At 45.1% G+C, this 27,895-nt stretch overlaps 2 protein-coding genes across 2 annotated transcripts in view; both read right to left on the bottom strand.

Moving 5' to 3' along the window:
- LOC119567445 (maestro heat-like repeat-containing protein family member 1) overlaps positions 1-27,895 on the bottom strand; it is an 850,842-nt gene that overhangs the window by 186,733 nt on the left and 636,214 nt on the right. The gene's annotated exons all lie outside the window — the stretch shown is intronic.
- Positions 117-27,745, bottom strand: LOC102937305 (zinc finger protein RFP). The gene is made up of 7 exons (XM_007070102.4): positions 27,173-27,745; positions 21,860-21,955; positions 20,622-20,852; positions 20,283-20,305; positions 18,932-19,047; positions 1,592-1,651; positions 117-1,227 (listed from the first exon to the last, which is right to left on the bottom strand). The coding sequence occupies exons 1-7, from the start codon at positions 27,623-27,625 to the stop codon at positions 710-712; spliced, it is 1,497 nt and encodes a 498-aa protein (XP_007070164.3). The 5' UTR covers positions 27,626-27,745; the 3' UTR covers positions 117-709.

Here is a 27,895-nt window from a genome sequence, read left to right as displayed (position 1 = left end):
CCATTCAACTTGCACCATAAAGTGTACCCCACCTTAGTCTTAACTTGTGTTTTGGTCAGTGGCGAATCAAATCCTCTGCACCTCCTCGCTCCCTCAAAAGAGTGGAAAACACCAAGCAGAAAAAAGCTTTATATTTATTAAAAATGTTCAGTTAACAAAAAAATGAGGGCTTCAATCACTTAGGGAGTGATTATGTAAGGTCAGAACAGAGAAAAAGTGCAACATTTGCAGAAATCACTTTTTCAAGGCATTAAAATAGCTCCACTTTTCATGAACCAGTGAATTAAATAGATGGATTACGTAATGAATGACACCATCACGTTCAGTAGCATCTCCCAGTCCGTCTGTCACCCTGGCTCATGTCTCTCCTTGTCACTTTCTTTCACTTTCATTCTCCCACTCTCTGAGCTCCTATCTGACAGTCTCTGACCCCTACAGTCAGCTACACTCCTCAAGGATCACACAGGCCAGTGACAAACAGGTTGCACAATTCTTGGAGCAATGCGATTGGTTTCTCCATTTCAGTAGCATCTTGGTCTTTATACTTTAACAATTCAGAGGCCCCATCAAGCCTTATGGGATATACAAACTGATTGTATGGTAGAAGGCTTTCAGGAAGACAAGCGTTCTCCAGGGTCATAGAAATTAGGGTGTCTGAGGCTAGAGAAGTTGATTTCAGGGTCTTTAGAAGGGATGTTTTCCCCAAGTGTCAGGGACACAGTCTGAGCTGTGATTGTTCACTCTGAACCCAAAGCCAGGGGTGGATTCTCTCCCCACTGAAGGAAGCCGGTGGGAAAGTGAAGATTGGGGCATCATTATCAGCATCCAGAAATGTCACCAGCCCCTGTTCATAGTCCAAACAAACCCGGATCCTCCTGGGGACCCAGCTCAGGGGCAGAGGAGTTTTAGGGGAGGTGAGAGCCTGGAACTCACCCCACCACTGCTCCATAGCCCAGATCCCCCAATCAGGGTTAAAGCAGAACAATCCCTTCCTCCTCACAGACTCTCTGGCAACCCCCACAGCCCAGATTATTTCACCTCCCACCTCCACCTCCCAGTAGTATCTCCCAGATGTGAATCCCTCACAGCCCAGCACGCACTCCAGGGTATCAAATCTCTTGGGATTGTTGGGCAGTCTGTGCCATTTGTCTCCCCGTCTGACACTCTTCTGACCCTCAGAGAGGAGGAGTTGGGGATGAGCCGTGTCTGGATCCAGAGTCACATTCACTGAGGAGAGAGGGAAGCAGAGTATTAGAGCCAGAGATCAGCCCTGAGGTGAGTGGCCTGTCCACTCATTCCTATGAATTTAATATATATAATGTGTATGGATATCTATCAAAATCCCAGGGTCAGAGTTAAGGGTGTTTGGATGATAGTGAGAATGTTTCCGTTCATTGCTGTGGGCATGCACTCAGCGTTAAGGTTGGTGTTGGATTGTTTGTCTGACTTCAACTTGAGCGCGTCTTAGTAATGTTTTTATTTTTAGGACTGGTTGTGTCATGGTCAGCATTGGCTTAGCTACAAATTCAAGAAAACATTTTCATGGGAATTTTCTCATAACTGAAAAATAATCTCCACCTTGAAATCTCACCCTGTCTGTGTGATCCTAGAGTATTTTCTTTTTTTCCCTCCAGTTCAACTGGCAGAGTGTCTACAGGGAGAAAAGATAAAATCAGTGAGATTTTATGTTGTGATATTTATAACAGCATCCCCACTCTTAATTCACATGACTGTGTTTTAATTGTGACAGAAACAGACAGAGAGGGACAGAGACACACACAGGTCTTTAATACAAACGAGTCTGAAACCTTCTATTTTCTCTTTCATTCAGGCATCTCACAGCAATGGAATCAATATCCATTAAGTCTCTCAACCATCCTAGGAGGTACAATCTCTAAGAGTTGTTTACTGTTCTCTCATCCTCCCTCTCCAACCCTTGGTTGATTTGTCTCATTCTCCTGTTGCATTTTGTCATGACCTAGACCCAGATCCTGCAAGGACTTTAGCGTGACTATAATTTTATCTACTTTGGGCCCTTTGCCATTAATAGAATGTTAAGGGTTTGCAGGATCAGGGCCCTGAGCTGTAAGCTCTTTGGGTCTGTTTGCTCAGCATCTGTACAGAGCTCAGAACAATGTGGTCCTTGTTGTCCATTGACTGAAATCACAAACAACAACAAAAACATTGTATAGATTTGGAAATTAAGGCTGGAAGAGGTTTGGCTCAATGGGCCAGACTCATGCCTGCACTGGCAAAGGGATAGAAGGGGGCAGTTTTTGATCTCCCTATTCATAGTATCATCGAATCATAGAATATCAGGGTTGGAAGGGACCTCAGGAGGTCATCTAGTCCAACCCCCTGCCCAGAGCAGGACCAATCCCCAACTAAATCATCCCAGCCAGGGCTTTGTCAAGCCTGACCTTAAAAACTTCTAAGGAAGGAGATTCCACCACCTCCCTAGGTAACGCATTCCAATGTTTCACCACCCTCCTAGTGAAAAAGTTTTTCCTAATATCCAACGTAAACCTCCCCCACTGCAAGTTGAGACCATTACTCCTCGTTCTGTCATCTGCTACCACTGAGAACCGTCTAGATCCATCCTCCTTGGAACCCCCTTTCAGGTAGTTGAAGGCTGCTATCAAATCCCCCCTCATTCTTCTCTTCCGCAAACTAAACAATCCCAGTTCCCTCAGCGTCTCCTCATAAGTCATGTGTTCCAGTCCCCTAATCATTTTTCTTGCCCTCCACTGGATGTTTTCCAATTTTTCCACATCCTTCTTGTGGTGTGGGGCCCAAAACTGGACACAGTACTCCAGATGAGGCCTCACCAATGTCAAATAGAGGGGAACAATCACATCCCTTGATCTGCTGGCAATGCCCCTATTCAAAGATTACAGAGGCCAGTACAGGCCTGGCACATGATAGAGAAGTCCTGACGTCCTGGCACAGTTGCACCCTTGTGCCACTGGCCTCTTGTGATATTTCCCAGGTGTACCCAGGGTTGTGAGCACTTCACTGCCACGTGCCTTACCATGAGAAGCCATATCTGCGCCTGCCTTGGGCCAGCTCCCAACTCCATTGGCCATAGGCAACACAAGCACTGCCCTCTGGGCCCCGCAGGCCCTGCAGTCTCATTTCACATTAGTGATTGGCTCATTCCAACCCTCAAACCCTGCAAGCATCTCCCTGGAGCGTCCATCCCCTGGTTCACCGGACACTCGTAGTGTTCACAGATTCGCTGCTTCTAAAGAAACAGTGCACACCAGTTTAGCCGTTACACTTCAGGTCACTCTGCTGCTTGACACAAGGCACTTAGCTATTTTTATATTGAAAACAAGCACCGTATACTTTTATTTAACAAAGAATCAAGATTCAAGTCATAGCAAGTAGTATTGGAAACAAATGGTTACATTTAAAATAGGGCTGTCAAATGACTAAAAAGCATTAATTGTGATTAATCACGAGATTTTAAAAAGTTGTAATTAATCGCAGTTTTAATTGCACTGTTAAACAATAATAGAATACCATTTATTTCAATAGTTTTGCTCTTTGGGGGAAGAGTGTGTGTGTGCGTGTGTGTGTGTGTGTGCGTGCGCGCACGCGCTGGGGAAGCGTTGTCTCTTTAAGCAGAGCACTCAGAAGCCTGAGCACTTTTTCAGCCAACAGCAGCTCCTGTCAACCGCACTCATTCCTGAGCTGGCAGCAGCAGCAGACAGGCTCCCCCTGTTCCCCGACCCCAGCTCAGCAGTAACCAGGTACATGGGTGGAGGCAGGGGGAACCCCGACATCAGCCCCCCACCCCACCCCTTCCACTCTGTGAAGAAGAGTGAAGCCAGGTTCCTAGTCTGGAGTAGCTTGGTCTGGCGTGGCTCCATGGGTGGGAGGGAGGAGCAGCAGTGGAGAAGGGTGATGCGGGTAGGGGCACCACCACCCTGGAGGCATGCAGCAGCACCCCCTAAGCACGGCACCCTAGTATGCAATTAATGCACGTTAAAAAAAGTGTTGAGTTCTTTTGAGTTAATCACATGCATTAACTGTTATTAATTGGCAGCCCTAATTATTATTTTTATTACCAATATTTGCACTGTACAATTTGCAATCTACAAGTCGAAGCATGAAGGGGCATACAAATATTTAACATATCTGGCACAAAAATACCTTGCAATGCCCGCTACAACAGTGCCATGAAAATGCCTGTTCTCACTTTCAGGTGACTTTGTAAATAAGAAGTGGGCAGCATTCAGCTATTGGCTGAACAAGAAGTAGGACTTAGTGGACTTGTAGGCTCTAAAGTTTTACATTGTTTTGTTTTTGAGTGCAGTTATGTAACAAAATAATCTACATTTATAAGTTGCATTTTGACAATAAAGAGATTGCACTCCAGTACTTGAAAGGAATTGAAAAATACTATTTCTTTTGTTTATCTTTGTTACAGTGCAAATATTTGTAATAAAAATAATATAAAGTGAGCACTGTACACTTTGAATTCTGTGTTGTAATTTAAATCAATATATTTTAAAACATAGAAAACATCCAATTTATGATAAATTTAAATTGGTATTCTATTATTGTTCAACAGTGCAATTAAAACTGCCATTAATTGTGACTAATTTTTTTAATTTAGTTAATTTGTTTTGCATTAATTGCTTGAGTTAACTACAATTGAGAGCCCTAATTTAAAATAAAATCATAACACACACTCTAGAGCCCAGTCTCAATTAACAAGGTACTCTCCTATCTAATTAAGTATTGCTCACCCAAAAATCCGTGCAGCAATTTACAGCCAGGTTGACTGTGATCCTTCATTCCTGAGGCAAACATGCTGCCAGTCTGCTTCCACACACAGATATATTAGGACAATCCATTGTCCTTATTCCTAAAGAAGACACCCTCCTACTGGTTGTTTTTTCCTGTATTTTCCTTTCTTGTAGATTTCAAAATCTCTTAAACAGCATCTGGCTCACTATGCAAATAGGCCTATAGTGTGAGCACACAATATAGGACACCCAAATATCTGGATAGAGATATGTATCTGTTACTCCCCCAGTGGAAGGAACATTTCCGATGTAGGTCACGCCCAGCTATATCCCAACAATTCATTGTCTTTACTTGTAAACAGGACCCCTGCCTGCTCTTTATTCCTTTCTGTAAAATTTTGCTCTTGAAGATTTCTTTTGATGAGCATTTGACAGAGTAGGCAAACAGGCTCCATTGTGAAACATACAATACCCAAAGCACCCATGACCAGACAGAGAAATAAGTATCTATAACCTCTTGTTTGAAAGGAATATTCTTGAGCTAAATCACCTCCTAGTGACCCACCCTAATCCCAAATCCTTAAGAACACAATTTTCAGAAGAGACATGTCAAGGTTCCTCCCCCACTCTGAACTCTAGGGTACAGATGTGGGGACCTGCATAAAAAAAAACCTCCTAAGCTTATCTTTACCAGCTTAGGTCAAAACTTCCCCAAGGTACAAAATATTCCACCCTTTGTCCTTGGATTGGCCGCTACCACCACCAAACAAATACTGGTTACTGGGGAAGAGCTGTTTGGACACGTCTTTCCCCCCAAAATACTTCCCAAAACCTTGCACCCCACTTCCTGGACAAGGTTTGGTAAAAAAAGCCTCACCAATTTGCCTAGGTGACTACAGACCCAGACCCTTGGATCTTAAAAACAATGAACAATCCTCCCAACACTTGCACCCCCCCCTTTCCAGGGAAATGTTGGATAAAAAGCCTCACCAATTTGCATAGGTGACCACAGACCCAAACCCTTGGATCTGAGAACAATGAAAAAGCATTCAGTTTTCTTACAAGAAGACTTTTAATAGAAATAGAAGTAAATAGAAATAAAAAAAAAATCCCCCCTGTAAAATCAGGATGGTAAATACTTTACAGGGTAATTAGATTCAAAACATAGAGAACCCCTCTAGGCAAAACCTTAGGTTACAAAAAAGATACACAGACAGAAATAGTTATTCTATTCAGCACAATTCTTTTCTCAGCCATTTAAAGAAATCATAATCTAACACGTACCTAGCTAGATTACTTACTAAAAGTTCTAAGGCTTCATTCCTGGTCTATCCCCGGCAAAGACAAAATATAGACAGACACACATACCCTTTGTTTCTCTCCCTCCTCCCAGCTTTTGAAATTATCTTGTCTCCTCATTGGTCATTTTGGTCAGGTGCCAGCGAGGTTACCTTTAGCTTCTTAACCCTTTACAGGTGAGAGGAGATTTCCTCTGGCCAGGAGGGATTTTACAGGGGTTTACCCTTCCCTTTATATTTATGACACGCCCCCCAAATCTCAGCTAGGGTGAAACACTGGCTGGGATTTCTTCCTGGAGCTCTAGGAAAAACAGAGTTAATAAGACACATGCATCTCTAAATATACTACCAAGTACATAAAGACTAACAATATTTTCTACATCTCAAGGACGATTTTAACCAGTTGATTCTGGGAAACTTTCACGGGAGAGTGCATCAGCCACTTTGTTAGAAGCTCCTGAGATGTGTTGGATGTCAAAATCAAAATCTTGGAGAGCTAAACTCCACCGAAGAAGTTTTTTGCTATTTTCTTTGACCGTGTGAAGCCACTTCAGTGCAGCATGGTCGGTTTGCAGGTGGAAACGCCGTCCCCAAACATATGGGCGTAGCTTTTCCAGAGCGTAGACAATGGCGTAACATTCTTTTTCAGTGACTGACCAGTGGCTTTCCCTCTCAGACAGTTTTTTGCTGAGAAACACTACAGGGTGGAATTCTTGATCAGGTCCTTTCTGCATTAAAACTGCTCCCACACCACGCTCGGACGCATCTGTGGTTACTAGGAACGGTTTGTCAAAGTCTGGGGCCCTTAGTACAGGGTCAGACATGAGTGTCGCTTTAAGCTTGTTAAAGGCCTTCTGACACTTTTTGGTCCACTGAACCGCATTTGGCTGTTTCTTTTTGGTTAGGTCTGTCAGTGGGGCGGCGATTTGGCTGTAGTGCGGTACAAATCGTCTGTAATAACCGGCCAAGCCTAAGAAGGATTGAACCTGTTTCTTTGACTTTGGGACAGGCCACTTTTGGATAGCATCCACTTTGGCCTGTAGGGGGCTGATAGTTCCTTGACCCACCTGGTGTCCAAGGTAAGTCACTCTGTTTAGGCCTATTTGACACTTCTTAGCCTTAACAGTTAGTCCTGCCTCCCTTATGCGCTCAAGGACTTTTTGTAGATGTTCCAGGTGGTCTGCCCAGGAATCCGAAAATATGGCCACATCGTCAAGGTAGGCGACTGCATATTCTCCTAATCCCGCTAGGAGACCATCTACAAGTCTTTGGAAGGTGGCGGGGGCATTTCGCAGCCCGAAAGGGAGTACATTAAATTCATACAGCCCGAGATGTGTGGTGAAGGCTGACCTTTCCTTGGCAGATTCATCTAGCGGTACCTGCCAGTACCCCTTGGTTAAGTCCAAGGTAGAGATGAACTGGGCCCGTCCCAGTTTCTCTAATAGTTCATCTGTGCGTGGCATTGGATAGTTGTCTGGGCGAGTTACAGCATTTAGCTTACGGTAGTCCACGCAAAAACGTATTTCCCCATCTGGTTTGGGAACTAGAACCACTGGAGATGCCCATGCACTTTCAGAGGGGCGGATTACACCCATCTGTAACATATCCTGGATCTCCCGTTCTATAGCAGTTTTAGCTTGAGGAGACACCCGGTAAGGTTGGACTCTAATTGGGCGAGCATTACCTGTGTCAATGGAGTGGTATGCCCGTTCAGTCAGTCCTGGGGTGGCTGAGAACGTTGGCGCGTAGCTAGTGCACAGCTCCTGGATCTGCTGTCGCTGCATACGCCCAAGGGTCATGGAGAGGTTCACCTCTTCCACACCACCAGCACATTTCCCTTCGTAGTAGACACCTTCAGGCCACTCAGCGTCGTCTCCTCCCTGGGCTGTAAACTGACAAACCTTTAATTCTCTGGAATAAAAGGGCTTTAGAGAATTAATATGGTACACCTTAGGCTTTCGATTGGAGGTGGGGAATGCTATGAGATAATTAACAGCTCCCAGGCGCTCCTGGACCGTGAATGGCCCTTCCCACGATGCTTCCATTTTATGGGCCTGGAGCGCCTTTAAGACCATGACCTGGTCCCCTACTTTGAAGGAACGCTCTCTGGCATGTTTATCATACCAGGCTTTTTGTTCTTTTTGAGTATCCTGTAAGTTTTCTTTAGCAAGGGCTGAAGAGGTTCGGAGGGTGTTTTGTAGGTTGGTTACAAAGTCCAGAATGTTAGTTCCTGGAGAAGGTGTAAATCCCTCCCATTGCTGCTTCACCAACTGCAATGGCCCCTTAACCTCACGGCCATATACAAGTTCAAATGGGGAAAACGCTAAACTGGGGTGTGGTACAGCTCTGTAGGCAAAGAGCAACTGCTGCAACACTAGGTCCCAATCATTGGAGTGCTCATTTACGAATTTACGTATCATGGCCCCCAAAGTTCCATTAAACTTCTCCACCATGCCATTTGTTTGATGGTGGTAAGGAGTGGCAACCAAGTGATTTACCCCATGAGCTTCCCAAAGGTTTTTCATAGTTCCTGCCAGGAAATTAGTCCCTGCATCTGTGAGGATGTCGGAGGGCCAACCTACCCTGGCAAAAATGTCTGCTAGTGCCTGGCACACACTTTTAGCCCTGGTGTTGCTTAGAGCTACTGCTTCTGGCCATCGGGTGGCAAAATCCATGAAAGTCGGTATGTACTGCTTTCCTCTGGGTGTCTTTTTCAGAAAAGGACCCAGAATATCCACAGCTACTCGCTGAAATGGAACTTCAATGATGGGGAGTGGCTGGAGAGGGGCTTTGACCTGGTCTTGGGGCTTTCCCACTCTTTGGCACACCTCACAAGACTGGATATAGGTAGAAACATCCTTGCCCATTCCCTCCCAGTGGAATGACCCCCCCAAACGGTCTTTGGTCCTGTTCACCCCAGCATGGCCACTAGGGTGATCATGGGCTAAGCTCAAGAGCTTGGCCCGGTATTTAGTTGGAACTATCAACTGTCTCTGAGGATGCCAGTCTTCCTGGTGTCCACCAGAAAGAGTTTCCTTGTATAAAAGTCCTCTTTCTACAACAAACCTGGATCGATTAGAAGAGCTGAGAGGCGGTGGGTTGCTCCGTGCCGCCGTCCAAGCTCTCTGGAGGCTTTCATCTGCTTCCTGTTCGGTCTGGAACTGTTCCCTTGATGCTGGAGACATCAGTTCCTCATTGGATTGTGGACCTAGGCTTGGTCCCTCTGGAAGCGATATAGGGGATGGAGCTGTTTCTGTTGACTGTGAACCGCTCTCCGCTGGGACACCATGTTGGGATTCAGGCTCCGGCTGAGCCTCTTGTGTCGGGTTATCGGCTGCTGCCGGTTCAGGGTCGGTGGGGCCCTCTAGTGTTGAGGTTGCAAGTACTGGATTCAGGGCTGACAATGGGTCTGGTGTTGGTTGTTCGGCTGGTTCCAGTTCTGGGACTGGTTCCATCTGGGTCTCTGGGACTGGATCCACTACTGCTGTTGCAGACATTGGCCTGGGATCCGGGTCCATCACCTCTGACCGGGTCCTGATAGAAGTTTTCGGAACAGAGCTAGGCCTCACGGCTTGTTTAGCCTGGCTGCGGGTGACCGTTCCCACCCTCTTGGCTTGCTTCACATGATTGGCCAAGTCTTCCCCCAACAGCATGGGGATGGGATAATCATCATAGACTGCAAAAGTCCACGTTCCGGACCAGCCCTTGTACTGGACAGGCAACTTGGCTGTAGGCAAATCGAAAGAGTTGGACTTGAAGGGTTGAATCGTCACTTGGATCTCTGGGTTGATTAAATTGGGGTCCACTAAGGAAGCATGGATAGCTGACACTTGTGCTCCGGTGTCCCTCCACGCGGTGACCTTCTTCCCGCCCACACTCACAGTTTCCCTCCGCTCCAAGGGTATCTGGGAGGTATCTGGGCCTGTGGACCTCTGGTGCGATTCCGGTGCAATGAACTGTAATCTGTTGGGGTTCTTGGGGCAGTTGGCCTTTACATGCCCCAGCTCGTTACATTTAAAACATCGTCCAGCTGACTGGTCACTGGGGCGAGGAGGGTTGCTGGAGAACGGGGTGGAGGGACGATAAGGGGTCTGGAGGGTTCTTTGGGAGGTAGGTGGGGCTTTGGGCGGCCCCCGGTAATAGGGTGTGGTCTGGGGTTGTCCCTTCTGGTCTCCGCTCCAACTGCGACCAGTTTTCTTCTTCTCTGCCACCTCCACCCATCTGGCTCCAATCTCTCCTGCCTCGATTACAGTTTTGGGCTTCCCATCTAGGATGTATCTTTCTATTTCCTCAGGAACACCCTCTAAGAATTGTTCCATTTGCATTAGGAAGGGCAAATTTACTGGAGATTCAACACTTGCTCCGGATATCCAGGCCTCCCAATGCTTCACAATGTGGTAGGCATGTCGGGTAAATGACACATCTGGTTTCCACCTTAGGGCTCTGAACCTCCGACGAGACTGCTCGGGTGTTATCCCCATTCTGACTCTTGCCTTGGATTTAAACAGTTCATACTTGTTCATGTGTTCTTTAGGCATTTCAGCTGCCACCTCAGCTAAGGGTCCACTGAGCTGCGGCCTCAGCTCTACCATGTATTGGTCAGTAGAGATGTTGTACCCAAGGCAGGCCCTTTCGAAGTTTTCTAAGAAGGCCTCAGTATCATCACCTGCCTTGTAGGTGGGGAACTTTCTGGGATGGGGAGTGGTACCTGGAGAAGGATTGCTAGGGTTTGTTGGTATATTCTGCTGAGCCTTTACCTTCTCCATCTCCAGTGCATGCTTCCTCTCTTTTTCCTTCTCCTCCTCCACATGCTTCCTTGCTTTTTCCTTCTCCTCCTCCTCATGCTTCCTTGCTTTTTCCTTCTCCTCCTCCTCATGCTTTCTTGCCTCCATTTCCCTCCTGTGGGCAGCCTCCTGTACCTCCTTCTCCAGCCGCATGAGTTCTATCTGTCTTTCATGTTCCTTTTGTTTTTCCTCAGCCTGAAATCTGGCTAATTCCATCTTTTGTTGTGCCGTGGATTCTGTCATCCTAAACTCTCTGTTTTTAACTAACTTTACACCCGAGGTTTAGAAATAAACAAACAAAACTTGGCTGTAAAATTTTGCTGTGCTGGAATAGAATACCTATTCTCTGATAGTGATTGTCAGCCTACAAAAAAAAAAGACAATTCCCTTGTCTCTGCTCTGGGCCCAAATCAAAGCAAAAACTTCCAGCTACTTTGAAACCTGTTTACCCAGCCCAAAGAAAAACCAAGTTTCCTTTTTAAACTTGTGCTCCTTGTAAAAAATCAAAATCCAAAAAAAAAAAAAAAACCCTGCCCCTTTTGTCTCCAGGCAAATGGGTAGAACACCCCCCCTTCTATTTACTTTTAGGGAAAAAAAAACTCTGGGTTGGAAGACTGTGAATTTCCCTGCAGGAGTTAAGTACCCTGCCTCCAGGCAAAGAAAACCTGCAATTCACAAAGATAATCCCCTTTTGTCTCTGCTTGGCCACAAAGCAGAGAAAAAAACAAGCTGCTTTCAGTTTCAGCTGCTTCTGGACTTCCTTTTTAAAAATCTGTATTTCTAGTTCAACAAAATCTCAACTGGATCTCAAAATGATTTCAGGTTAATCCCACCACTATGCCACCATGTCAAGGTTCCTCCCCCACTCTGAACTCTAGGGTACAGATGTGGGGACCTGCATAAAAAAAAACCTCCTAAGCTTATCTTTACCAGCTTAGGTCAAAACTTCCCCAAGGTACAAAATATTCCACCCTTTGTCCTTGGATTGGCCGCTACCACCACCAAACAAATACTGGTTACTGGGGAAGAGCTGTTTGGACACGTCTTTCCCCCCAAAATACTTCCCAAAACCTTGCACCCCACTTCCTGGACAAGGTTTGGTAAAAAAAGCCTCACCAATTTGCCTAGGTGACTACAGACCCAGACCCTTGGATCTTAAAAACAATGAACAATCCTCCCAACACTTGCACCCCCCCCTTTCCAGGGAAATGTTGGATAAAAAGCCTCACCAATTTGCATAGGTGACCACAGACCCAAACCCTTGGATCTGAGAACAATGAAAAAGCATTCAGTTTTCTTACAAGAAGACTTTTAATAGAAATAGAAGTAAATAGAAATAAAAAAAAAATCCCCCCTGTAAAATCAGGATGGTAAATACTTTACAGGGTAATTAGATTCAAAACATAGAGAACCCCTCTAGGCAAAACCTTAGGTTACAAAAAAGATACACAGACAGAAATAGTTATTCTATTCAGCACAATTCTTTTCTCAGCCATTTAAAGAAATCATAATCTAACACGTACCTAGCTAGATTACTTACTAAAAGTTCTAAGGCTTCATTCCTGGTCTATCCCCGGCAAAGACAAAATATAGACAGACACACATACCCTTTGTTTCTCTCCCTCCTCCCAGCTTTTGAAATTATCTTGTCTCCTCATTGGTCATTTTGGTCAGGTGCCAGCGAGGTTACCTTTAGCTTCTTAACCCTTTACAGGTGAGAGGAGATTTCCTCTGGCCAGGAGGGATTTTACAGGGGTTTACCCTTCCCTTTATATTTATGACAAGACATATTACTACTTAAACAGTGTCTGGACATATATTTTGCAATGATTATGGCAACCAATGGGCTCTTGGTAGAGACCTCACATGCCACCCTTCGGTTAACTACAATTCCTATATCTGACCCAGAGGATCTCTGCAAAACCCTCTGCACCCCCTGTGCCATCTGCCTGTTGGCACCAAGAAGTCCCTGGTTTACACTCCTATCCAGCTTTGCAAAGGTGCAGAGTATGAGAGACACATCTTTAACCAGGTCATCCACCTTTTATGACATTGGCAGACCAAGTGCCAGCTCTGACCAAGGCTGTAGGCATGAGCTAAGCACTGACAAACTCATAGCTGGAAACAAACCAGCTCACATGTACATTAGTTTTGTTCAAAATACATATTAGTCTTATATGAATGTATTTAATACTTAGACTCTATGAAATGCTTATAAATTGCAGCATGCATTAATCTCCCTTGTAATGCTTGTATTCCATGCTATAAGGAAATATGTCAGTTTTGCTTTACAACTTTGAAAATGTTTGCTCTGAACTTGTAAACCCAAGCATGGGAACTTCCCCCCTCCCCTCCCCCCTTCCCCCCGCCCCTTTAAGGAGACCTATCAAGATTAAATTTGACATTAAGAAACATCACAATACAAATGATTGGTGAATGGCCCTATCACACCTTGGAAATGCCCCAAGCAAGGAAGCTCTTCTCATGGACTGGTAAGCCAAATGTAAAAGAAAAAACAGGGTCACAAGAAGATTTGTCATCTCTTTGCTCTTTGGACTCTCACAGGCCAGAGGCATTAAATGAAGACAGAGATTGCCAGGGGCTATCCCTGCGTCTGCCCTAAAAGACATTTTGAATTGACAGATTATTACATCTCTGTCATCTTTAGGAATCTTCGCTGGTAATTCATTTGTGTGTATATTTGCTTGCTTTAACCTGTAAATAACTCTCCTATTTCTTTTTTGTAGTTAATAAACCTTTAGATAGTTTATTATAGGATTGGCTACAGGAATTGTCTTTGGTGTAAGATCAAGGGTACCAGCTGATCTGGGGGAAGTGACTGATCTCTTGGGACTAGAAGCAACCTGAACATATTGTGATTTTTAGTGTAAAGCCTTGTCTACACTACATAATTTTGTCGGCAAAAGTCAGGTTTCATTGACAAAACAGTGGAGGTGTACATACTGCAATGTTCTTTCTGCCAACAAAACTCTCCTGCTTTGCCGACAAAATAAAACCACCTCGACAAGAGGCATAGAGCTTTCTGCAACAAAGTTATATCAAGAAAGTGTTAGTGTACACACAGCGCTTGGTTATGTTGCTGGAAATGGCCTCTAGAAGGTGTCCCAAAATGCCCATCCTGACTGATCTGGTCAGCAGTTTGAACTCCGCTGCCCTGTACCCAGATACACACCCTTTAAAGGCCAGGGAATTTTTGAAATTCCACTTCCTGTTTCCTCGCCATGAAGAGCTCACATATCATCTCCCCAGCTGACCATGGTGGCTCCATGCAGCAAACATTCTCCCACTCAGAGTACCCCGCAGTTGTTGGATCTGCTGGTACTATGGGGAGAGGAGGCTGTGCAGTCCCAGCTGCACTCCAGCTGTAGGAACTTCGATACCTATGGGCAGATGTCTCATGGCTTACTGGAAAAGGGGTACGAACAGGACACTCATCAGTGCTGAGTGAAGATAAAGGAGCTGAGGCAGGTGTACCAGAAGGCAAGGGAGGCAAACCGTTGCTCTGGTGCTACGCCAAAGACCTGCTGCTTCTATAAGGAGCTGGCTGCCATCTTTGGCAGTGACCCCATCTCCACTGTCAAGAGCCTTGCGGATACTTTAGCGGGGCTGCAGGCAGCGGACAGTAGACTCAACCCCAAGGACGAAGTTGTGGACAAGGAGTTTGAATTGGAAGACAATGTGGAGCACACAGCAGGGTCGTCCAGTGGTGCAGCGAGTCAGGACCTCTTTTCCACTCAGGAGGGGTCTAGCAAGTCCCAGCAGTCTGGCTCTGGCATGCATGATACAGGAGAGGAGAGCTTTGGTAAGTGATCTTTTTGAATTGATACTGCTCGGTTATATGAGGTAGAGCTGTCCTTTGCTCTGTATAGTCTAGAAGTGGGTGAAGGGATAAGACTAGCTGTGTTTGCATGTGCTCCGCTTTCCCCTGTGCAGCTAAGCACTGCAGCAGAACTATGTTTATGCACATCGAGATTTCATGGGAATCCTCCACAGAGATCTCTAGGAACTTTCTTGGAGGTACTTGCCAATCCTCTGCCCAAGGTTCCTTGGCAGAGCTGCTTTATTCCTTCCCCCGTTGTAGGAAACTTTCCCATGCCAATCGACAATCACTTGTGCAGGAACCAAAGCAGCACACAGGCGAGCAGCATAGGGAACCAGTCTGAAGTTGCATGCATGCAGGAGATGCTCCCTTGCATCCTTCCTTACCCTCAGGAATGAGATACCGGTTTCAATGACCCCTGCCTGTGGAAAATGGTGGCAGAATTTACAATATTCTTCCTAGTCAGCTGCAGTGATCCCCTAAAAAGTCACCTAGACCCTTTGCCCCATCTTGAGCACCTCTCCTCTGGCCAAACTCACCATGATTAGGGTGCTCACATAGATGTGTGCTTGCCTGGGGACAGTGAGAAAGTGATTTGTATGTAAAAAGTGGTGTATTTTACTATAATGATTCAATGCTATGTGTGAACTAAAAATCATGCTTCTGTTTATTGTTTGTTGTGCTCCTGAAGATGTGGCCTTCACGGAAACCCCCTACACACCAGCAGAGTGCCTCCCCAGACAAGGACGCAAAACTATAAAGAAGTACCCCATTCTATTGATGTATTCTGTCACAAGTTGGTCCAGTGCCAAAATTGGAATATGTGTGCCATCTGTCACCCCACCACAGTTAGGGAATCCCATTGCCGCAAAGCCATTCACTATTTCACTCGCGTTGCCTACAGTCACAGTCACATCCTTTGAACCAGGATGTGATTAATGGCCCTGCACATTTGCGTTAACGCAGCCCCAATGGTGGACTTCCCGACTCCAAACTGATTCGTGACTGACCGGTAGCAGTCTGGAGTTGCCAGCTTCCACACAGCAATCGCCATGCGCTTCTCCACCAAGATGGCAACTCTCATTTTGGTGTCCTTGCACTGCAGTACTGTGGTGAGCTCCACACACAGCTCCATGAAGGTGGCTTTCCACATCTGAAAGTTCTGCAGCCACTGCTCATGATCCCAGACCTGCATAATGATGCAACCCCACCACTCTGTGTTTGCTTCCCAAGTTCAAATGTGATGGTCCACCATGTGCAGCTATTCCATGAATGCCAAAAGTAATCTGGTGTTGTTTCCTTCCATGGCACACAGCAGGTCAAGCAATTCTGATTCCTGTTCAGATTGGGAGTTCATGATATACTGCATGACCATCCGCGATATGTCCATAACAGTGACCGCAACAATACACAGCAGGGCAGGATCCATCTTTTCCGACAGAGATGGCGGGCACACAGTAAACACGGGCCATTAAAAAGTGGAGTGAAACACAGTCGGAATCCCATGGAATGATGGGAAGGAAAAAACCACGTCATGGAACATTGATCCTGCACCCATGATGCACTGTGATCCACTCCACCTTCCCACAACATCTAGCTGCAGGAAGTGGCGAGTAGCACAGTGGGAGAGCTACCCACAGTGCACTGCTCCCACTGTCGATGCTAGAGCACCAACTGTGGACACGCTCCGCTGACAGAAGGAGCATTGTGTGAATATGCAGAAGCAATGTAATTATACCAGTTTTTGATTGTTGGCATAAATTGGTTGACAAAACTGTGTAGTGTAGACAAACCCTAAATGACCATTTATCCCTAAGCCCAACATACTCTCTACTCCATTATCCAAGTAATTAATGAAAATATTGATTAGTACCACACACAGTTCTGATCCCTGTGGTACCCCACTAGACACACCCTTACAGCTTGGCAATGAATCACTGATAACTACTAGTTGATTATGGATTTCAAACCAGGTTTGCACCCATTTTATAGTAATTTCATCTAGATCCCATTTCCCTAGTTTGCTTATGAGAACATAATGTGGGACTGTGTCAAAAAGCTGACTAAAAGCATGGTACAACATATCTAAAGTTTTCCCCCAGCCCCTGAACCAGTAACACTGTTATAGCCCATACAGCCAGCTTTAGCAATGTGGCATATGGGATCTGTGACACCACACACCAGTCAAGACACTCATTATTTAACTAGTATTGTTCCATAGCAGAATCCTTGTACATCTCATTCACAGTCTCCTTGCCTGTGCTCGACCCAGATAAGGATGTGTACTGCCATTTGGCTGTTGTCCATCCCTTAAGTCATTTCATAAGAACATAAGAGAACATAAGAGCAGCCATACTGGGTCAGACCAAAGGCCCATCTAGCCCAGTATCCTGTCTTCCGACAGTGGCTAATGGCAGGTGCCTCAGAGAGAATGAACAGAACAGGCAATCATCAAGTGATCCATCCCATGTCGCCCATTCCCAGCTTCTGGCAAATAGAAACTAGGGACACCAGCCCTGCCCATCCTGGCAACATCTCAAAGACAACATCTATAGGGAACACATCAACATTCCTCCTTTGGTGGGCAATCACACAGAAAGCCAAACCTGGAAGATCCCACAGATGGCCTGTTGCTCAGAAAAGGGCCATCACTACATTTGTAGATGGGATGTGTTTGAGGTGGATACTGTCCTGTGTGGACTGCAGGGAGAGGATCATCTATAGAACCTATCACATCTTTGTGCCAGGTCAGACTGACCAAATGGAAGACATGGATGGAGAGGGTGATCTATGATGGAAATGGCCAGTATTGTGTAGTAACCAGCCCCCGAAAGTATCTCAATTGGAGTGTCAGGTCACAGAGCCAAATTTCTGTTTTACCCCAAAACAACATACTTTAATAGGGCACATAGTGATTTCTCCTGTCCCTGCATTTGAAAGCACCACTATTATTATATCTGACCCAACCTATCAAGACCTAATTGTCCAAAGCACACCAACATTTCTTGTTTATATTCCCCCACTGAATTTACACTTGAAACATTTAGTGGATCAAAAAGACACACACCTCATACAAATTATCAATAATTTCAATGAGGCTGAGCAATCTTTTACCCACTTGATTAACAGAGGTGATGAAATCCTAGCAGCACCATTACGAACAAAAATTGAGTTAAAAGGATGGGTTATCATCCCAGGCATTGCAATAGGATTATATTCATTGTATTCGGGTGCATGCAGTGTAAAATCAGGAGATTAAGTACAAAGGGTCAAGTGACCCAACAACAACCTAGGGGGATTAAAGAGGATGAATCAAGCCAAAGTGTAAGCATGGGACCTACAACAGGGACATATCTGGTACCGGAGCATCCATATGCTGCATTTATAACTACACAGCCAGAATCAATCCTTCAGGTCCTTTAACCTCAATAACAGGAGACAGACTGGCACCAGAACCTCCCCCTCAGGTAATCAACCATCTACATCATAATATATGTGATAGGGTTCATGTGCAATCACCCCATCAAAAGGAGGACTTATAGCCCACGGCCAGCTTCAGCATTTTATTTTTACTTTGCAGTAATGCAGGGAACCTAGAGGCCTGTATCCTGTAATATATTGGCTTAAGCAGTTAGCATGTGGCATAACTAAGTTAGCGTGAGGCTTTGAGGCCTATAACCTTACCACTAGATTCCCAAGGATGAGAGTATGTGAGTAAATGAGCATTTGTGTGAGGAATCATACAATATTTCATCTTATCTCTGTATTTTGCTGTCTTTGTATGTGGTATAGATCTCTTTTGTCTTTACTAATTGTGCTAATAGAAGTAGTTAAAGCTTTGCTTTGCCCTCAATGTGTCTCCATTGTGCACACCGGGGTTCCCAATCAGACTTAATAACCTTAATTCCGTTGTGCCTGATTCTGGGACTAGAATCCTACTGCAATCCCCCAGCTCTTTAAATTAGAATTAATAGAAAATATAAGCAGTTACCACTAAAGAACTGGGCTATACTGTCAAAGAAGGAAACTAGGTTGGTTTGGCATAGTTTGTTCTTGACAAATCCATGCTGACTATTCCTTATAACCTATTATTCTCTAGGTGTTTACAAATTAATTCCTAGTATATGTCTACTTTCCAATATGTATTAAATAGCTACATAAACTAATTATGAACCATTCGGACAGAGCACATCTCTTCCCACATACTCAGAGACTCATCCTGATTTTCTCTCCTTGATCTCATCTCAGTACCTTTGACCTTCCTTAGCGTCTCCATTAGAGCAATAGTTTTCTGGGAGAAATCACTCAGGCTCTTTTCCAATTCAGGAGAAATCTCCACTGGCTGCTGGAACTTCGCCTTCTCACACCTGGAGAAAAACAATCTCTTGTTATATTTCATTTAGTAACTTATTATAATTTTGGCTTGTAAAAGATGCTGCTCTAATGGGCCTGGCATTAAAATTCCTCTACTTCTGCCAGCCACAGAGCAGGTGCAGGATAGACCATGGCAGTGCAACCTTCTCCCCAAAAGTCCTATGAATGTTGTCCAACTCTGGCCTGGAGACACCAGCTTTAGGGTTAAAAGGAGAGAAGCAGTGGGGGCAAAAGATCTATCTGGCTTTAAGATTAAACTCGATAAGTTTATGGAGGAGATGGTATGATGGGATAACATGATTTTGGTCTTTAATTATTCATGGTAAATAGGCCTAATGGCCTGTGATGGGATGTTAGATGGGGTGGAATCTGAGTTATCCAGGAAAGAATTTTCTGTAGTATCTGGCTGGTGAATCTTGCCCATACGCTCAGGGTTTAGCTGATCGCCATATTTGGGGTCGGGAAGGAATTTTCCTCCAGGGCAGATTGGAAGAGGCTCTGGGGGGTTTTCACCTTCCTCTGCAGCATGCGGCACAGGTCACTTGCTGGAGGATTCTCTGCTCCTTGAAGTCTTTAAACCACGATTTCAGGACTTCAATAGCTCAGACATAGGTGAGAGGTTTTTCGCAGGAGTGGGTGGGTGAGATTCTGTGGCCTGCGTTGTGCAGAAGGTCAGACTAGATGATCATAATGGTTCCTTCTGACCTTAGTATCTTTGAATCTATGAGAGTTAAGTCTCCATGGCCAATTCACTCCTTGGCATCCAGCCTGGTAGGCGTAGTATTGTAGACATCTGTCAAGTGGAAACTAGATGGACTCACCAACTCCCCCCACCCTATCTCATGGCACACGACAGGTCTCCACAGGGGCCTTCAGGTAGGAAAGATCCTTGATCACTGCTGACCTGGGTAGGATTGTTGCCAATGCTCTAGAGGTGAAAGGCCCAGATTCCACCCCAGAATCCAGAGGTAGCCAGCCCTCCAGGGAGGTGACATCTCTAGGAAATCTTTTAGGTTAATAATCTTTTCCATAGAGTGGACAATGCCAGATTCATCTATAAAATGATGAGAACCTCAGGATTAAATTAATCAGAGAGATTTGTATCCAAAATGTGACCTGCCCCACACATTTTGCACTGGAGCCCTGCCAAGATGATGTTTTAACATGGTCTCCCAGCACATTCCCAGCATTGTGAAGTGTGAAGGGAAGTGAGAAGGAGCCGCAGTACCTGCTCAAGGTGCTTCTGACATCCTAGAGGGGAGAGAACGAGAAAAAGAATCTTAGGTCCACATGGCAGATGCTGGGGATCCCAGGAATAGGATTTTGTACACACGGGAAAAGGAGACCCCTGCCCTGGCCTCAGAGCCATTCATTGGCTGAGCTAATGGGGCTTTTCCATCTCTGATATCTGAATCTGTAACTCTTCAAAGAGCAATAAATACTGACATTTCTGCACTGCATGCACTGAATTATACTGAGATCTCTAATTGCTGGACTCTAGTACCCATGATTCAAGAGCTGTCCTGTCCCAGTATTGGGATCTGAGATATATTTAACTCAGTCTCACCTGCAGGAATTCACTCCCTTGCTTCTGACACTTCCACTCCATCTCAATGATCAACTCACTGAGACAGGAAATCTCCTCAGAACATTTGGTGATACTTTCATTCTGTATCTTTACAACCTCCTTGTCCAGCTTTTCTAGCTGGGCCAGCAGGAGTCGCTCTTGTTCCTCCAGGAACTGCCGCAGTTGCTGAAATTCAGACACAATCTTCTGCCTCTTGGTTTGTGTTTGTTTCTGTTAAAAAAAAAAAAAGGCAGGGCAGGTACATGGAGAGTCTGAGGTCCTGCGTGTGCAGGAGAGAGACTGTCTTTGCAATCTCTAAGACTTCTGACATTTGACTATATCCTGTGGTTACTAGGTAGAGGATTTTCTAACACCTTCCCATTTGGCCCCAATCTCTCTTAAAGGGCCATTTCTCTGTTTGGCAAGGTCAGGATATTGAGCTATCATTGTTCTCTGAGTATCCAGATCCAGGGCAGCAGGAGGCAGGACTCAGCACTGTACCTGGGCAAAATTTTTCACACTAAAAATTTTTTAGGTCAAATGCAGATTTGGTGACATTCATGGATTATGCCAATTTCACCAAATGTTTTTATTTAAAAAACCTGAAAAAATCAAAACATTTCATTTCCACATTTTCAGAAGAAAGTGAAATCTCCTTGTTTTTAATACAATTAAACAATTTTTTTTAAAATGCATATAATCAAAAAAAGCATTTGGATTTTGTTGAAATGAAACATTTCATTGACACAAAATAGCCTTTGATTTACTGAAAATTTAGAAAAAAAAAATGTATTTGGTATCCCCCAAAGTGATACTTTTCCTTAAATGTCCAGTGAATGAAAAAATTTGTTGTTCAAACAACTGTATTGAGAACTACATTGACAGAGATGATGGGGAGAAAAAAAAGAGCCAAACAATTAAATAATTCAACAAGGAACTGCAGGCGCAGACAGACAGCACTGAATTGGGCACATTCAGTTCACCTTGGGAAGCTTTTCATCCAAGGCACAAAGGCTAGTAATTCATTCATTCATTGAAATAAAGTTTCCATTCTGAAGAGGAAGATGATGGCTTTCTCTAGGGAGAGTTTTCAGGTCCTCTGTCTAAATGTGTGTGTGCACACCCACCCACACATAGTATCCTGTGATCATGGAACAACACACAAAATCCCACATTCACCAGAATCACGGAGACCTCCCAGACCATGTCCCTGCAGGTTAATAACAATGGGAACCTACCAGATATTCCTGGATTCTCTTCTTTCCAATCACATTCAGTCTCAGGAGCTTTTCTCTCTCTTTCCTCAGAGTCTTCAAATGGGTCTGAAATTTCTTCTGAAGAAACAGAAATGTTTTGGTTGGTTTGATTTTACAGGTGAGAGTGGGGTGATCTTTCCCCGCCAAACAAATATAAATGAATAAATAAACAATAAAACACTCTACTGATGACTGGAGAACCTAGTAGGTTTGTGATATCAGAGATACCAAGGAAATGAAACCTCCTTAATAGACCATGGGAATAGCTTATATTTGTACTTTTGGGAATAATTTGGCCCAGTTTCTCTATTGAATTAAACCAGCATGAAACTGGGGTCACATCCTTGGATTTTTATTTCACCATGTGAAATAACCTATTTTTTGAGTTTTCACTAACAAAGTGATATAAATCCCAGAAGCTATCAGAGCCAGAAATATGGGCTGGATTCCCAAATCCCATTCAGCTTCAGTCCTGAACCCCTGGGGATGGCGCTGACTGGACAGAACTGGTCTAAGGGCAAGCGCAAACCCCATTAGAGGTGCCGATTTGTGTTAAGAACGGTTGAGTTTTGCCTTAGTTCTGTCCTGAACCCTTTTGGTGGGAATGCCCTCTGGGTAGCTACCCCTTAGTTCCTAGCAAAGAGCCCAGAAACAGCGGATTGTTGGATATTTGAAAAGGTTGCATTGTGGGACTAATGGAACCACTTTGGCTGGTCCTTGCTCACATACACAATAGAACAGACTGACACAGGTCAGCACTGCCCAGGAGTTAGTTTTGCTGCAATCCAGTCTCATCCTGTCATAACCATACAGCTAAGGGTAGCCTACAATTCCTCCTTACCTGTAAGGGGTTAAGAAGCTCAAATAACCTGGTTGGCACCTGGCCAAAAAGGACCAATGGGGAGAGAAGATACTTTCAAAACTTGGGGAGAGGGGAAGGCTTTGTTTTGTGTGTTCTCTTGGGAAGCAGAGAAGCGTCAGGTCAGAAAACTCCTTCTCCTATAAACCATCCTGTACAAGTCTCTGATATTACAAAAAGAGTAAGTAAATAAGGCAAAAAGAAAAGGAGTACTTGTGGCACCTTAGAGACTAACCAGTTTATTTGAGCATGAGCTTTCGTGAGCTACAGCTCACTTCATCGGATGCATAGCATATCGTGGAAACTGCAGAAGACATTATATACACACAGAGACCATGAAACAAAACTTCCTCCCACCCCACTCTCCTGTTGGTAACAGCTTATCTAAAGTGATCATCAAGTAGGGCCATTTCCAGCACAAATCCAGGTTTTCTCACCCTTCCCCCCCCCCACTCTCCTTCTGCCCCTCCACCCCCTCGAACATGATACAGTTCTGTGGTGACCTAGTCTCCGACTCAAGGAATATTTCCAAAATACCTCTGAACAACATAATGATCCACAGAGGCCTGCCTACCAACATTACAAAAAGAAGGATTCTAGGTGGACTCCTCCTGAAGGTCGAAACAGCAGACTGGACTTCTACATAGAGTGCTTCCGCCGACGTGCACGGGCTGAAATTGTGGAAAAGCAGCATCACTTGCCCCGTAACCTCAGCCGTGCAGAACACAATGCCATCCACAGCCTCAGAAACAACTCTGACATCATAATCAAAAAGGCTGACAAAGGAGGTGCTGTTGTCATCATGAATAGGTCGGAATATGAACAAGAGGCTGCTCGGCAGCTCTCCAACACCACTTTCTACAAGCCATTACCCTCTGATCCCACTGAGAGTTACCAAAAGCATCTACAGCATTTGCTCAAGAAACTTCCTGAAAAAGCACAAGATCAAATCCGCACAGACACACCCCTGGAACTCCGACCTGGGATATTCTATCTACTACCCAAGATCCATAAACCTGGAAATCCTGGGCGCCCCATCATCTCAGGCATTGGCACCCTGACAGCAGGATTGTCCGGCTATGTAGACTCACTCCTCAGGCCCTACGCTACCAGCACTCCCAGCTACCTTCGAGACACCACTGACTTCCTGAGGAAACTACAATCCATTGGTGATCTTCCTGATAACACCATCCTGGCCACTATGGATGTAGAAGCCCTCTACACCAACATTCCACACAAAGATGGAGTACAAGCCATCAAGAACACTATCCCCGATAATGTCACGGCTAACCTGGTGGCTGAACTTTGTGACTTTGTCCTCACCCATAACTATTTTACATTTGGGGACAATGTATACCTTCAGATCAGCGGCACTGCTATGGGTACCCGCATGGCCCCACAGTATGCCAACATTTTTATGGCTGATTTAGAACAACGCTTCCTCAGCTCTCGTCCCCTAACGCCCCTACTTTACTTGCGCTTTATTGATGACATCTTCATCATCTGGACCCATGGAAAAGAAGCCCTTGAGGAATTCCACCATGATTTCAACAATTTCCATCCCACCATCAACCTCAGCCTGGTCCAGTCCACACAAGAGATCCACTTCCTGGACACTACAGTGCTAATAAACGATGGTCACATCAACACCACCCTATACCGGAAACCTACTGACCGCTATTCCTACCTACATGCCTCCAGCTTTCACCCTGACCACACCACACGATCCATCGTCTACAGCCAAGCTCTGCGATACAACCGCATTTGCGCCAACCCCTCAGACAGAGACAAACACCTACAAGATCTCTATCAAGCATTCTTACAACTACAATACCCACCTGCGGAAGTGAAGAAACAGATTGATAGAGCCAGAAGAGTTCCCAGAAGTCACCTACTACAGGACAGGCCTAACAAAGAAAATAACAGAACGCCACTAGCCGTCACCTTCAGCCCCCAACTAAAACCCCTCCAACGCATTATTAAGGATCTACAACCTATCCTGAAGGATGACCCAACACTCTCACAAATCTTGGGAGAAAGGCCAGTCCTTGCCTACAGACAGCCCCCCAACCTGAAGCGAATACTCACCAACAACCACATACCACACAACAGAACCACTAACCCAGGAACCTATCCTTGCAACAAAGCCCGTTGCCAACTGTGCCCACATATCTATTCAGGGGACACCATCACAGGGCCTAACAACATCAGCCACACTATCAGAGGCTCGTTCACCTGCACATCCACCAATGTGATATATGCCATCATGTGCCAGCAATGCCCCTCTGCCATGTACATTGGTCAAACTGGACAGTCTCTACGTAAAAGAATAAATGGACACAAATCAGATGTTAAGAATTATAACATTCATAAACCAGTCGGAGAACACTTCAATCTCTCTGGTCACGCAATCACAGACATGAGGGTCGCTATCTTAAAGCAAAAAAACTTCAAATCCAGACTCCAGCGAGAAACTGCTGAATTGGAATTCATTTGCAAATTGGATACTATTAATTTGGGCTTGAATAGAGACTGGGAGTGGCTAAGTCATTATGCAAGGTAGCCTATCTCCCCTTGTTTTTTTCCTACAACCCCCCCCCAAGACGTTCTGGGTAAACTTGGATTTATGCTGGAAATGGCCCACCTTGATTGCTGTGCACATTGTAAGGAGAGTGGTCAGTGTGGATGAGCTATTGCCAGCAGGAGAGTGAGTTTGTGTGTGTGGTTTTTGGAGGGGGGTGTGTGTGTGGGGGGGGTGTGAGAAAACCTGGATTAGTGCTGGAAATGACCCACCTTGATTATCATGCGCATTATAAAGAGAGGTTTCAAAGAGGGATGGGCTATTACCAGCAGGAGAGTGAGTTTGTATGTGTGGGGGGGGGGGGGGGAGGGTGAGAAAACCTGGATTTGTGCTGGAAATGGCCCTACTTGATGATCACTTTAGATAAGCTGTTACCAGCAGGAGAGTGGGGTGGGAGGAAGTTTTGTTTCATGGTCTCTGTGTGTATATAATGTCTTCTGCAGTTTCCACGATATGCTATGCATCCGATGAAGTGAGCTGTAGCTCACGAAAGCTCATGCTCAAATAAACCGGTTAGTCTCTAAGGTGCCACAAGTACTCCTTTTCTTTTTACGAATACAGACTAACACGGCTGTTACTCTGAAACCTAAATAAGGCAAGGTGCGTTAGATTACCTTTTGTTTTCAACTTGTGAATTTTCCCTTTGCTAGAGGGAGGTTTATTCCTGTTTTGTGTAACTTTGAAACTAAGCCTAGAGGAAGTTCTGCTGTGTTTTTGAATCTTTTGTTACCCTGTAGAGTTATTTTCCATCCTGATTTTACAGAGGTGATTTTTACCTTCTTTTTTAAATAAAATCCTTCTTTTAAGAACCTGACTAATTTCTCTATTGTCCTAAGACCCAGCGGTTTGGGTCTGTGATCACTTTGTAACCAATTGGTTAGGATGTTATTCTCAAGCCTCCCCAGAAAAGGGGGTGTAAGGACGTGGGAAGATATTTTGGAGGAATAGGAACTCCAAGTGGTCCTTTCCCTGATTCTTTGTTAAATCACTTGGTGGCAGCGTATCCTCCAAGGGCAAAGAATTTGTGCCTTGGGGAAGTTTTAACCTAAGCTGGTAGAAATAAGCTTAGGGGGTCTTTCATGCGGGTCCCCACATCTGTACCCTAGAGTTCAGAGTGGGAGGGAACCCTGACAAATCCCAATGGTATTTGGCATTGACCCGCGCTGTCTGAAGTCCTCAAGGTGCTTGGGGTCCACAAAGTGTTTAGCTCAGTGACTTTGTCTAGTGCAGGCCAGCATCTGAGTTTAACCCCTCATGGAGCAACACAGGAATTCCGTATCCCAGTGAGAAACCCCATCTCCCTGCTGGGCCTGGGACCCTTACAAAGGAGTCTTTCCCACCTAATGGCCACTCTTCATCACTGCATAGTGCTGCTGGGGAGGCAGCATGGACCAGTGGTTAGTGCCCTGGCCTGAGGCTGGGGAGATGTGAGTTTTACTCCCAGCTCTGTCACTGAGCTGCCAGGTGAGTTTGGGATGAAAATAATAATAAAAATAAATATTGTGATATAAATCAGTAATAACAACAGCTTGTAACATCCCCTTCTCCAGTCTGAAGGCAGCACTCGCACATAGACTGGCCTGCAGCTCTTGTGACTTAAACCTCACTGGTCGTTTAACAGCTTCAGATGAGTTGAGAGGTCCCTTATCTCACCATTTATCTTTAATGCCTTCATTTTTGCCTTTTTCCACATTCCCCTAAGCATTTCCTTTTATATCATTTTTCATACAGTGAATGCTGCAGTACATCAGTAGCTGTAGGAGGGAGCAATCAAATAAAACCAGCAAGTTATGATTAAGTTAACCTGTAATTAAAATTCAGTTAGAATGATTTACATGAGGCAATGATTCCCTACCTTGTACTCCTGGGCAGCCTCCTCTATGAGAACCACAGTGTGAGCTCTGTGAGCCTGGGATCTGTCACACACCACACAGATGGGGGTTTGATCCTCTTCACAGAACAGTTTGAGAGGCTCCTGGTGTTCCCCACACACACCATCCCCTCCTGCTCCTTTTGCTTCGTGTAAATTCAGCTGTTTGACTATTTCTAGGACATTTGCCAGCTGCCTGTTCAGCTTAAGGTTTCTCTGTTGCACAGTTTCTCTGCACTGAGGGCAGGAGAAGTCTGTGTCAGATCCCTGCCAGCACTGGGTGACACAGGCTCGGCAGAAATTGTCCCCACACTCCAGAGTGACAGGTTCTGTGAAATACTCCAGACAGATGGGACAAGTCACTTCTTCCTGGAGACTTTCTACGAGTTTCTCTGCAGCCATGGCTCCCTCTGGGCAGTGTAACTGGGTAAGTTTCATTTTCCTGAGCTCAGAGACTCACCCCGCCTACAGCAGCAACTGGGCGTTTCTCTTCCTGTCACTGACTTTTGCTGTTTGCTGAGCTGGATGGAGCCAGTTGATGACATTACAGCCCAGGAGGCCTTTGTGGAAAATGTGCCAATAAAGCTCTGACTGTCCCCTTACGAAAACTCAGTGAGGGTTTTTTTGGTTGGCTTACTCCCAGTGCCAAAAGAAAGAGGAAGGGTCGATGGGAAATCAGGACCCTGAGACTGACAGTCCCCAGGGGAA

This window comes from Chelonia mydas, chromosome 14 (genome assembly GCF_015237465.2).
Source record: "Chelonia mydas isolate rCheMyd1 chromosome 14, rCheMyd1.pri.v2, whole genome shotgun sequence".
NCBI classification, from domain to species: domain Eukaryota; kingdom Metazoa; phylum Chordata; order Testudines; family Cheloniidae; genus Chelonia; species Chelonia mydas.
This window is presented reverse-complemented; position numbering and strand designations above follow the sequence as displayed.